General features: G+C 37.2%; 1 protein-coding gene across 1 annotated transcript; it reads right to left on the minus strand.

Moving 5' to 3' along the window:
- Positions 1 to 1,424: 1,424 nt before the first annotated feature.
- Positions 1,425 to 10,253, minus strand: LOC128989370 (frizzled-10-like). The gene is made up of 5 exons (XM_054411258.1): positions 10,095 to 10,253; positions 4,951 to 5,156; positions 3,136 to 3,340; positions 2,339 to 2,655; positions 1,425 to 2,085 (listed from the first exon to the last, which is right to left on the minus strand). Exons 1-5 carry the CDS (start codon positions 10,251 to 10,253, stop codon positions 1,425 to 1,427), a joined length of 1,548 nt encoding a protein of 515 aa, XP_054267233.1.
- Between the last annotated feature and the right edge of the window lie 2,890 nt (positions 10,254 to 13,143).

A 13,143-nucleotide genomic window follows, 5' to 3' on the forward strand; every position in this document is an offset into this window, starting at 1 on the left:
TAAAATATCCGAAGGTATGTTTATATAAAGAAAACTAAAAAAAATTGTTTCAATAAAAGTTCTACTTACTGTTTACTATAGCTACATACACTGTCATCTTACTTGTGGTACCATTAATTATGTGGGCTAATGGAGATGTAAAATATTTTTTTATGACACAGCCTCTAGAGCATGAATATAAACTAAGGCATTTGTTATCTCACAAAACCATAAACTTGTCTTTGAAACTATATTTAGCTTAAAACCATGTCTTAGAGTGTCCACAGTGTTTATGTAGTTTTAATAACTACTTTGCCTTGTCTTTGTGTTTATATTACATTTCAAATTTATTAAAAAGTAGATTTATTAATGGAATTCAACGGTATCGAATAATAACTATATTTTTCTGTAGGTCTAGCACAAACTGCATGTAAGCTTCAGCTTGGGAAATCGACAACTCGAGATCATATATTTAGGTTTTATAACTATAAAATATGGTATGAGATAACAACCATTATAATACTAAGTCTTGTATAACGGACCAGCTTACAAAAATATTCAATTTGGTTAGTAAAAACAAATTATAACTTGAGGAAATAGTGGAGAATTTAGCAAAAGAATTTTTATTTGTAAACCCCATATATTGCCGTATATTAATATTTTGAATATATTGAATATTAGTGTGTGAAATAACTTTTTAGGTGTTAAGTTTATGCTTAAAATGGTTTGAATGATTAATTTCAAACCCCTGATTATTTTCAAATACTTTCAAGGCTCTTTAAAGGCCTTTATTATGCCCTAGATTTATAGTTTAAAGACATTTTTATGTAGAAACACGTTTGAAATCCAAACCCAATTCGTCGAAACCATTACAACATACAGCAAACTGCATGACTCTTGCTCATCAGAATCTATCAATCAATTCCTTTCTCAAGTGTTTAAAACTTAGGTCTAAGTACCACAAGAACATTATAGGGGCTCAAAAGGATCAAATACACTTCATTATATTAAACCACTTTAATATTTACAACCACTAAATTAATAAGCGTATCAAATTATAAAGTATTAAGGCACATAGAATGTAATATTTACATGTGGTTTAGCTTTGAGCAATCTCCACAATACAATGTTGGAATATTAAATCCCCAGACAAACTTTTTCAATGATTAAAAAATAATAATTTAATATAATTACTGGTGCTCAATTAGTTATGAGCTTCGAATTGTAACCTTTGATATTACTTTTGGATAGTGACATAATAAATGTACAAAATACAAATTTTTACAAAGGGTTAATAATTAGTTAGTTATGATGTACAATTTTATAAATTCCTAAAAGTTCCTATATAAATCAGTCTGTTCTATTTAATTACAATAACTATACTAACAAGATACAGTATCCACAACTATGTACACTATATTACAATATTTACATTGTTTACAAAATCAGACCCTTGTGATGGGGACAGGCCGAGCTTTCCTCGGAGCTGTAAACAGTCTGCTCCAAGATCTACAGGTTTTCCCGGACCAAACCCACATCCCGGATGTGACTCCCACAACTAGAGACAGGAACACTCGTAGAAGCACAACTTCCACTCCAGCCCAGTGGTAGGAGGGCCCCGGGGCACAGCTGGGGGAGGCACTGCAGTCCAGAGCTGAGAGTAGCGCCAGAGTACGCCACTTGGGGCGATGCCGTGCCTCGTACATTAGACATGCCAGTGCTGCCAAGGCGGGGAGAACATACAACGCTGTGAACACAGCCAGCCGAGTCATTAGGCGCTCTAGTTTCGCCGTACTTCCTCCCGCTTGTCTTAACTCGGTTCTCACTCTGACCAAAGCTGCTGCGCCGAGACACGCCACGATGCAGCCGAGACCCAACATGATGCCGTGGGGGATCACCAGGAACGTGATGGAGGACGACTCGTCCACCTGACACAGCCCGGTAAGCTCGTCAGCGGAGACGCGATGTAGAGCGAGGGCGAGGAGTGCCAGGACTGCGGGGAAAGCCCACGCGGCCACGTGGAAGTACGAGGCTAGACCATGTACAGCCTCACTGCTCCACTTCTTGGCTGCTGAGAGGTACCAGGATGTTGCCAACACAACCCACCTAGAAAAAAATGTGATTTTTATTTTGTTATACATAAATTACTACAAAACACTTACGTTTGTAAAAGTAAAGGCAAAATTAAATTGAACCACCTTTGACATATTTATATTTCAAAGGAAGGTGAAATTTTAAGATAAGACTTCAAAGTTGACAACCATAATTTTGATATTACTGACTGTATTCTAATTACATTCCTAAATATGTGAGTTGTAAAACTTATAACGATTTGAAATAGCTCATTGAGTCAACCTACCAAACACTAGCAGACAGTCCGCAGTAGTAGAGCAGCAGGAACACCACAGTACACGGAGCAGTCTCCAGACCATCCACGGCCACGTAGCCGTCGTACCCATCTGTAGCCGAGGTGCAGGTGAAGGCCTCGGGACCCACGGAGCCTCTGATGATGTACACGAGAGACGTTGCGTTGTAGCAGAGAGCCAGAAACACAACAGGACGTTCTGGGTACCGAAACCTCGCAGGCTCCACCCAGAATGTCAACAGTGTGAAGAGAGTAGAGACAAAACACAACCAGGCCCAGCCTGTCATCCAGCGCTCGGCAAACAGCTTGTCCTGCAAAAAGGCAAATGTCACCAAACTTGTGATTTTATGATTGATTTTACAAAGTATCGTTACAATAATGAAAACTTAAGATAATGCTAGTCCCTGCTTTATTAGTCCATATTATTATTAGTAGTAGTAGTAGTCCTTCAGAATTTAAGTGTCTAAAATCATAGAAGTGAACTGAATTGTATAAAAATTGTATCAATATGAATTAAAATTAATCCCTAAAGTTTATTTGGCCACAAAATAAACTGTTATACCAGTGCAGGAAAAGGTAGATTGGCAGTTGTTTAAAAATTCATCCTTAAGAAGTCATGATGAGTGTGGGTCAGTGTGGGAAGATTATAGAAAAGCACATAAGTCATAAGTTATTTAGTTCAAATACTCTCCTTAATATAGAGATGAACAACTGTGCCAGTTATAAACCTCTACAATTGAAAAATGTTCTTTGCTTCATTGAAACATATTAATATTTTAATCCCAATTCACCTCATGGCGGTAGTAAGCATCCCGGCCACACTTGGGACTACATGTCACAGAGGTGGGTTCCCGGGTCCGGGTGAAGTCCGGGGGACACTGATGGTGGGGAGGGACCACTCCGGAGGTAGACTCTGGCCAACCTCCCTTTGCTCCCTTCTCCTCACTGACATTAGGGAACTGCATACATAGTCCGTTTCTCTCCGGGACAGGAAACCTGGAAACATAATTTGAGGTGAGTAAAAAATATTTTATAACATTTTTCCACCGTGGTGATTAGGTCTGTAGTTCCTGACAGGTATAATGGATGTCATTAAAATTATTATAACCAATTTTGTTACGGATTCAAAAATTTAGAACCTACAATTATTAAAAAGTCTATGTGGTCTATGTTTGTATGGAAATTTAGAGCCTCTCAAAACCAAGTGGAAGCACAAAAATAGAATAATTAAAGATGTAATTAAAATATATTTGACAAAAGAAGCAAAATGATTCTTATATTTATTTTGCAATTGAATATTTATTTGAGAAAAAAAACAACAAAAAGATTTTCTACAGACACATTTGTACTCGTATTTTACTGGAAAGTTGTTCAGTAGTGTTTGATGTCTAGTTATATGTGTTTCAAGCAAGTAACTTAAATTTTTTATCTTTTTTGTTTCTAGATTATTTAACTTCAAACAACCATAATCCATAGCAGTTAGTACTGTGCATTATAGTGAATTTTTGTAAGATATAATTAGGCGTATGCGAAGCAGCAAAAAATCTTCGATTCAATTCAACAGATTTTTTAATCGAATCGATGCAACTCGATTCAAAGCAATACAGCATTTTTCTATCCATACTTGTCAATGGAGTGAAATAACAATAATTAAATTTACCACATTATTTGTGAAATGCAAATTTTATTGATGTGGTATAAGACCTTTCCATACATATGGGGGGAAATGTTTATTTTCAATCATATTTTAGAAGAAGCTGTATTGCTCAAAATGTCAGTAAGCTGCTTTACTTACCTAGTTCATAATTTTTACTTGCAGAATCATATTGTTAAGCATGTAAAGCAAGTTATTTCTTAATATTGAGTTTACAAATAAAGATATGTTTTAGTGTAAAAAAATAAAAACATTTGTGGAATTTATACTGAAACTTTCAATTGGTTTACATTGATTAAATGAGAGGATACAATCAGACCTACTTACTAACTACAAGATACACCTTCAGACCTGCAAAGATATTTATCAGTATAAAAGAATCAAGTAGGCCTAACAATTTTTCGGTCTTGGAGTGACTTGTTTTAGATATGTTTAAAGTAGTAAAACATTACTCACACTGCTTACACTTAACAAAACTTCTCATAATTTGCAATGTCAAAAAAACACAATTAAAGCAATATTTACATGCAAAGAATTCATTAAATTTATAACGCCTTCAAAAAAGAAAACACAACAGCAACGTGCTCCTGTATTGCGGGTATTGCATTGATTTTTTGCAGGCGTTTTTCGTGTACGGATAATGACTCCTACATGAATCGAACCGTTTGTTGACCACCACTGAATCGAATCGCGATTCGATGCATCGAATTGAAACGGAATTTAGATGCATCGTACACCCCTAGGTATAATTCATTAATCAACAGTTTGATTTCTAAATTTATTTAAAAAGTTAAGGATATTTAATTTTTTATTGGCTAATATCTTGAACAGTTAAATTTTACCTCAAAAGGTGTTCAATATCCCGCAAAGCGATGTTAAGGTAAGGTTTGTATTTTTTTAGACGCTCCCCCACAAAAGCAACGCAACATTGATGAGAATTTAACTTTAATACCTTGAGCAGTTGAACAGCGCAGGCCAAGGGAAGGCGAAGGTGTCCATGACGGGACGACAGTCAGCCTCCACTTCCTCACAGAGACCTCGGCATGATGGGATGGCTCCGATGACATGCTCGGAGCACAGCGGAGCGAACACCGAGCACAGGAAGAAGCGGAGGTGTCGCGAGCAGTTGTAGTGCACCAGAGGCATGAATGCCTGCAGCTAAAACAGGAAAAGAGGGAGGGTTAATTCTCTCTATAAAAGTTTTTTACAAATAGTGTATAGGGGTAACAGTACAAAAAATATGATTAAGAAATTAGAGTTAGAAAGATGTATAAGTCATTGTTAAGTGAACTACAGTATCACTTTTTCCTGATTCAAGTGTTTTCCCAGGAGTTTTTTTAAATGTTACCAGGGCGGATAGGTTTTACATTTTTTAAGTCAACATGTTATTTTGTGGTATGGTAAATGTTGATACTCGTAGTAGTTTTTGACAATATAATAAAATTTGACACCATATTTGTGAAATGTTTGTGTGTGGAATGTTTGTTATGTTTTTTAACTGTTTGACGACATTAGTTTGCAGTTTGACTGCAAAACATGTACATATTCAACTAAAACTGAGGTGTATTGATATAGGAGATATTTTCTTGCACCATAGTTTTCACATACAACAACAACAAATTTTTGCAGTCAAAAGATGAAAATTGCTTCTTGACCTTTCACTTGGTGAGATAGAAGCGGTCTACTTCTTGAATAACTACCGCCCTGATCTCTTTACTACCACTAATCGTATGGTTAGAATTTTAACTTGTTGTCATCAAAGTTTAATTTGGACACAGTAGTTATATTTTAACAATCTTTAATTTGAGAGAAGAATACTTCTGCAAAAAAACAATTTTAGAGTAGCTGCATATAGGTGGGCTGTCGGCAAGACACAGCAAACTGTCGAAGACCATTTTCTCTTGACATTTTGTTTTTCACCGCTTTATTTCTTTCACGGTTGCACAAATGCCAAGACCACATACCACTTTTTATCTAATTACATTAGAGACCACGTAACAAAGGAAGCATTTGAGGACTAAATTGTCCAATTATAATCAACAGGTAAAAAGGTGGAATTCCAGGTGCGTAGCCCGCCGACGGCGATAGCGGGGATTCTGTCGCACAAGAAGAGGCCGGTAGTTGGTCTGAGCAAAAAGCGTTCGCGACCCGCAACTGATGGATTCAGCAACCGGTCTGAGTGCGGCTCCGAGCTGCCACAAACGCAGCTGTCATACGGCCTCCGTCTGCATCAAATGTTCCCGACGGACAAAGACCCACGCGGGCGGGCACCGCAGCCATGTGTGGTACTGCAACTACTGTACACGTCTAGATGAAAAGACTTGCAATGGATCATGGTCGAATCCGTTTAATGTTAGGGGTGGTTCCGTCATAGTTGAAAAGAAGGGTGTAGGATTAATGACCATTGATAGACATAGACATACTGTACCATTCAAGCTGGAACCAGTTTAGAAGATACATGGACGTCGTTGAATTGAACTACCGACGGAGTAATGATATTCAATCCCTTAATTATGTTTTGCACCTTCAAACAGTAATTGAGAAAATCGACTTAGGCAGTGCAAACTTTGAATGGCTCATTCAACTATGGGATGCAAAAGTATACAATAATCTATGGTAGAATACAGTTTATTACCTAATCACTCTTTTGCCCCACTCAAAAGAGGATAATCTCTTACTGCAAAATACACTAGGTAGTAGAATAATATGCATTTTCCAATTAGAATTAGTTTCAGAACAGAAACGTATCGTAATGTTCTCGAGTTTGCCTTTAGACATGCGTCCAGCGTTACTATAATTTCCGAATTACTACTTTGTAACAGTACGAAACGTTTAAAAAAGCCTTTTTTCTACAAATATGAAAACACAGTGAACATTAATTGCGTTTGGCTATGAAAACTAACAAGAAGTAAGCACTGTCAAAGTTGGGCAAGTTGAAACAATAACTTGGTACAACTTGTGCCACTTACGACTGAGCTCTTATAAAATACAATTAGCATTGTAACTTTTGTAATTTTACCCATTATACTATACTTTCTCCCACCGCTTGTCCAATAAGGGTTGTTGCAAGACAAAGAAGGGAATTATTTGTCAGATTGCTCCCGTTTATTTATCAACCAGTCACCAATGTCCCGAAGTATTATTGAAATGTTCAAACCACTCACTTTCAGTTAGCTAATCGAACCATTAAACAATTAGAGCCAGTTCTGGTTTGGCCGGAGGGGAAGCTGGGAACAAAACGAGTGATCCACTGGGGCTAATTCAGCCCTTGGTATTGTGAGGCCAGGAAATTAGCCGGGGACTACCTGGGTCTCAATAGCGCCCCAGGGGTCGTGTTCAGCCCCAGCGGAACTTTGAGTTTTTGTGGTGCGAGCCGACCGTTGACAAGGGAAGATGGTTTACAAGATGTTGTGGAGGGCGGTGCAGAATGTAACGAAGACTCCTGGGGTTGCGAAAACACGGTCTATTGATAGCTGATAATAGTAGAGTGTGAGGAGGGAACCATTTACGATGAAAAAGTGATATGAACCGCATTTTTTTTCTCATTGGCTTGGTAAAAAAAGTGTTCAACTGTTGTAGGCCTAGATGTAAAGTTGGTTAGAAATATTGTACTTTAAAGTTGTTTTCTTCTAAAAGCAAACTCCAACAACACCATTTTTTGAACTTAGTTGATTCCAAAACGAGAAATCATCAACTTTATGTTGGAAAGATTGCAGCCATATCGAAATACGAGAATTACACTTGCAAAGGTTCAATTTATAACTAATTGACTAGGCTATCTTCTTTCACTGGAAAGCAATTGTTTAACGCATTATATTGTTCATTGGTCGCATCACATAATGCTGAGTTTTCGTGAAAACATACCCGACTATGCTATAACGTAAATATCCATCACCCATAATACGCAAGTATCTTCGATTTTAACACTACTGAAACAGTAGGCCTAAGAGTGTTAGTTCCACTTCGAAAAATAAAAGTTCTATTAATTTTGTAATTCATTTCCTGTAAGTTAAAATTGTAAGTTATCCATAAGTAGTGTCATTCTTAAACAAGCATTGTTATTGTTGATAATATCATGGACAAATATTTAATTCTATATGTCAAAGATAATATTTAGCACAAAGCAAACCAAAAGTTGTCCTTTAAAAAATCAAAACCTTCAGAATTTTTATCAATTCAAATTGCTGTAAGCTCTAATTTTTGGTTTTGCAATGGTTTTAATGTTAAGGTAATGGTGGATATTAAGGTAACCTACAAAACTGCCGAAATCAATGTAAATTCCTGTTAAAAAGCAACCTATTTTTAAAAAGCATAATAAATCTTTTTGGCATTCTTTGAAGTATTTGACACAAAACGTTTCTCTTAGGTTTTAGAAACCTCTCCGACGTTGACTGAAGGCCCGAGATTCCGTAGGCCAAATGAAGACGAGCCTCAGATGGCGATCGACATAATGGGAAGAGAGAAGAGATGATGAATGGGGGAGAGAAAAGAGAAGAACGAAGAGAGGAAGAGAGACGAGGAGGCTGTTACCCGGGCACCAACCATCATTACAGACTCATCTCAATAATCACCAACGCCTGAGCTGTGGCCAGACCACTCTCCAATTAAACATAATTAATACTTACAAACCCTCCGAGAACCTTCCGAGAAACCGTTCAAAGTTACTGGAACTGTAGACTTTTAAACTGCCAAAATGCCTTTGTTGACGCCATCTTTGATTTGGTCGTCAAGGTCGGTGATAACTGGCATTTACTGTGATCAAAAACAGTTATGGTTGCCAGGTTTACGTCTACATCCGTCCTGCGAGGATTGGCGGTTGGGTCAGCAAGTCAGAAATGTTCGTTGGAGTTGGAATGAAAACTCTTGTTCATATTTGTCATCCATTCTACTTTTATTATTACCAAACGTTTACACATTACTGTAGTTAACTTTTTGATCAGCATCATAGACCGACAGCAGTGCTGCCGCTGTTGTTACCATAAGTTCTGGCGTCCACCGCTTGGAGCGCCGTGTAGTTAGAGCGCACGTGCTACGTAACTACACGTGCCATTAATGCAGACTTAGAATAGGTAGGTACTGCAAATAGGCACTCCATGTATGTGAATCAAATGAACTATTGACTTAGGATACTGCAAGTAGACTATTAAGCTTATTGCAGGATTAATATGCTAGCTCCGCTCAATATTGCAAGCAGACAACTACATTGTACACCTAGTCTAGTTCCTTCTGAGAATAGGAAACATTGATTAAATTTATTTAGAGATTTGTCCTTATGGATCAGCTGAGAACGGTTTTAAGGAAGTTTATATCCGGTATATGTAGAATGCATATGGCCTTTGATATCTGTTACTGTACTTGTTATTTTACAGATTTATTTTTATCAAATGCCAAAACTAAAACGATTTGTGTAAATAAACGTCCTCTAAATTTATAATCAAGGAATAATGCACGTACTTTTCAATTTTCCCTCGACCAAAGAAACACGTTTCGTCGACATCAGCACACTCGTACTGAACTAAGTAAGCTCAGATGTTAGGAAGGGATGAGAAGTCGAGAAGTTGTTTGCAGTATCCAAAGTCAATGATAAAACAAAAAGTTTGTCTCTGACTAGGTGTTAAAGACGCCCTGTCAGGTTATTTATACACCCTGAGAACCTTTCGTTATTTCCAGACAACCCTACCACTTTCGGTTGTTTACAGTTTGCTTGTGGCGCTCTCCATCGAGAGGCAATTTAACTTCTCACGCTGTCAGTCGAAAACAAAGAGCAGTAGCTACAATTAGATGGCTGTAAACGCTGTAAACGCTATATCAATGATTTTTTAACGAAACCAAACTGAAACGGCAACTAATTGTGTACGAAAACCTCTTTTATCTCATCAAGTATATCAGTAACAAAATTAGAGAGAAAATGAAATTCCAGACTGTGGCACACTAGTTTAATAGCTCTAGTTATGATCTATTTGGAGAAAAATATGGGATGGGGATGAGATGTCTACTTTAGTGTTCCTTTAGATTCATTATTCCCAGTTCTTAGGTTTAGGTTAGGTTGAACACAAATGCAATCAAGTTTGTGTTTTTTTACATTGTTGTACTCACACCACGCTCCGCCTGCAGCTGGTCCTCATGTCCGACAAAGTTAGGCATCACGGTCAAGTTGTACCCAAGCTCCTGGCACATGGGTATGGTGATCTTCTCACACTTGTCGGCCCAGGAGCAGGCCCAAAGGGCCCACAACACTACCACTACGCCTCTCATGGCGACCCGACCACAACTAACTCAAAACTCGCTCCGCTCTCTCAAACTCTCATTCATTCCCCCTCCCCCCTCTTGGCGGAATGCACCTCGAACCTTTGACCAGCACCGCCTCGCCTGGGAGAAGAAGCGAGGAGCATAACACCAAATGACCACATTATCCGCCCGCGCCCGCTCTACCGGTTTTTATTCGCCCGACTGCGCGACGACATTGGTATGGCAAATGACCCCGCCTTATCTTTCCGATCTGGAAAAGAAGACGGTCGTTTTAATTAATTCGGTTCGATGATTTGATTCCGGTTGCGGAGCTTCTGTGCGCTGAGAGGTTTTTGTCGGTGGAAATCTTATATACGCTTAATGGATGCTACATTTATGAATTCCACTTTGGTTGTCATGTAAAAAAAATTATTGGAGTGATTTTGTGTTTTTTTATTGTACACGCCTGTACAATTTCTTACACGATAAGTGTTCGGGATAGCCTAATGCACAACAATGTTGTAACTATATTTTCATTACACTGTCTCAAAAACAGCTGTTTTACGGATAATTTTGAGTCCCTAAAAGATAGCTTTTTGTGGACTAGTCCGTACAATTTTACGGACTCGAATCATATGGTTATGTCAAAGCTTATCTCAAAAACAAATCAGCTGTTCTGATCCTTTAAAATGCTTCAACAATGAGCCGTATTAATAAAAAGAAGGATATGCTCAAAAGGAAAAGGTATGAAGCAAAAGCATTTGCTCCTAGTAAAAGGTAAAAGTAAAAGCATATCCTTCAAACCGTATTAATAATGATTACCTTTTACTTCCGAGCAAATCCTTCTGCTCGGAAGTAAATGGTTCTTTAGGAACATCACATGTTACACATCTGATCCTGTCTATTTTTGTCTACTGATATCCCTCGAAGGCTTAACTGTGCCAACTCCGTGTAATGGTTTTGCATCTGGCTTTAAATTTAATCATAACAAACTAAATTATAAAATTTAGAGTGTGTGGGCCGGAATTTTACCCCGGATTTTACCCCTAGAATCTTAACCCCTTTCTAGACATATAATTTGGTTGATGATAATAGTTAGTCGGGTACATAATAAATTTGTTTATAGAAATCATCATATATGCTTTGTGATTAGTTTTGTAAAATATTTACAAACACAACATAAACAAATGAATACTAAACATATGTTATTTGTCACTTTGTAGATAGCATGCAGTACTGTATAACCACAGAAACCCTCGCCGCAGCTGCAGACTAAATAAATTTCCTTTTCTGGCTGGATTTCTTCTAAAATATTCCCTGAAAATTGTCAGATTTATTTCCTATTTAAATAATATTAATTTTAATGAGTACCTAGGTTTGCTGATTCAAAGAAGGTGTTGAGGTGTGTTTTTATTGAAATGTTGATAGCTTTGTAGGAGGTAAACAAAATACTCCCGCCACAGCAAACCTGCAGACTAAGTAAATTTCCATTTGCCTGATTGGATGTACTCTAAAATGTCTCCAATATCACATCCATTCCCTATTTAAATCGCTTTAGTTTAACTGAGTACTTAGGTTTACTGCTACAGGGAGGGTAAAAAGGTTTTTTTTTATAAAATGTAATAGTTTAGTATGATAGAATGCAAATTTGATCAAAAAATGCTCATAAACAAGAAAACTACAACAGTTTAAAAATGTCTCCATAAAAATAACATGGAAATTTTAAATTTACATTTTTTTTTTCTCCGTAGCCATTAGGCGCATAATATCGCTTTGATATACTAAATTAATAGTTTTTTTAAACTCTACAAAATGGCGTGGAAAGAAGTTGCTAAAATCTACGTTTTTAGGGTAAAAAATGTTAAAATCCAATTACCCTATAAAACCGCTCATAAACCATCGTTTCCATATCCTATTATGCTGATTCGCGAATCCCTTAGAATAAACATAGGTTTACACGTTTGCACCAAATTTAATCAAAATCGGATCACCTTTGCTCGAGTTATCGTGCTAACGGGCAAACATGTATATGAATTTGAACGGAGGAGGTTTTTGGCCTCTGGGGACCTGAAACCGGAAAAGTAAATGGGTCATGGGTCTAGGTCTTACCATGAGACCTACGGAATAGCTTTTGCCCTATTTAGGAAATTCGCTAAAATTTAGCACCACACTAAAACCACCACACACCTTTTACTTAAACGTATAATCTGCTACTGATCAGATGCATCATTTTTGAAGGATTTACTTCAAAGAAAAAGTAAATGGTGAGTTTTATTAATAACAATTTACTCAAGTCATGAGCAAAACCTCAAATTTCTATAGATTACCTTTTACTTCTAAAGCAAAAGGTTTTGATTTAGTTTTTATTAATACAGATTGAAGGATTTGCTCGAATTTTCGCAAGTAAAAGGTTTACCTCTTCTCTATTAATACGGCTCAATATATAAACAAACTTTGTTTGTTTCTTGGTAAAGCAGTAAACGCTCCTTTTTATAATCAAACGGTTTTGGCTATATTTTATATTTTCTGCTATAATATATGACAATGTAATGAAAAATATTGTTCGCAACTCGTCCTAAAATACTTTTTTTGTGACTTATTCGAATTTCCGGACTTGGCAAAGCCTCGTCCGTTAAACGCGATATCGTCCCAAAAAAACCTACTTTAGGGACTAGTGACGAAAACTACTATTTTTGGACATGTAACAAATATTGCCATTTTACGGACGACGTGATTATGGAACTCAACATAACCCCCGTGGGTTTGTTTGGGGTTCAAACATGCATTAACTACTGGTCGGATTGGGCTGAAATTTGGCATGATAGTTCATTAGTTCATATTTCCCAGTTGTAGATATTGACAGCACAGAAACAGATGTATGAAAAGTAGTTTTAGGGGAACCTCTGGACTACCAATA

The sequence above is a fragment of the Macrosteles quadrilineatus genome, unplaced genomic scaffold, assembly GCF_028750875.1.
Source record: "Macrosteles quadrilineatus isolate MER2022 unplaced genomic scaffold, UCM_ALF_1.0 Scaffold_3__2_contigs__length_128488019, whole genome shotgun sequence".
In the NCBI taxonomy this organism is placed as follows: domain Eukaryota; kingdom Metazoa; phylum Arthropoda; class Insecta; order Hemiptera; family Cicadellidae; genus Macrosteles; species Macrosteles quadrilineatus.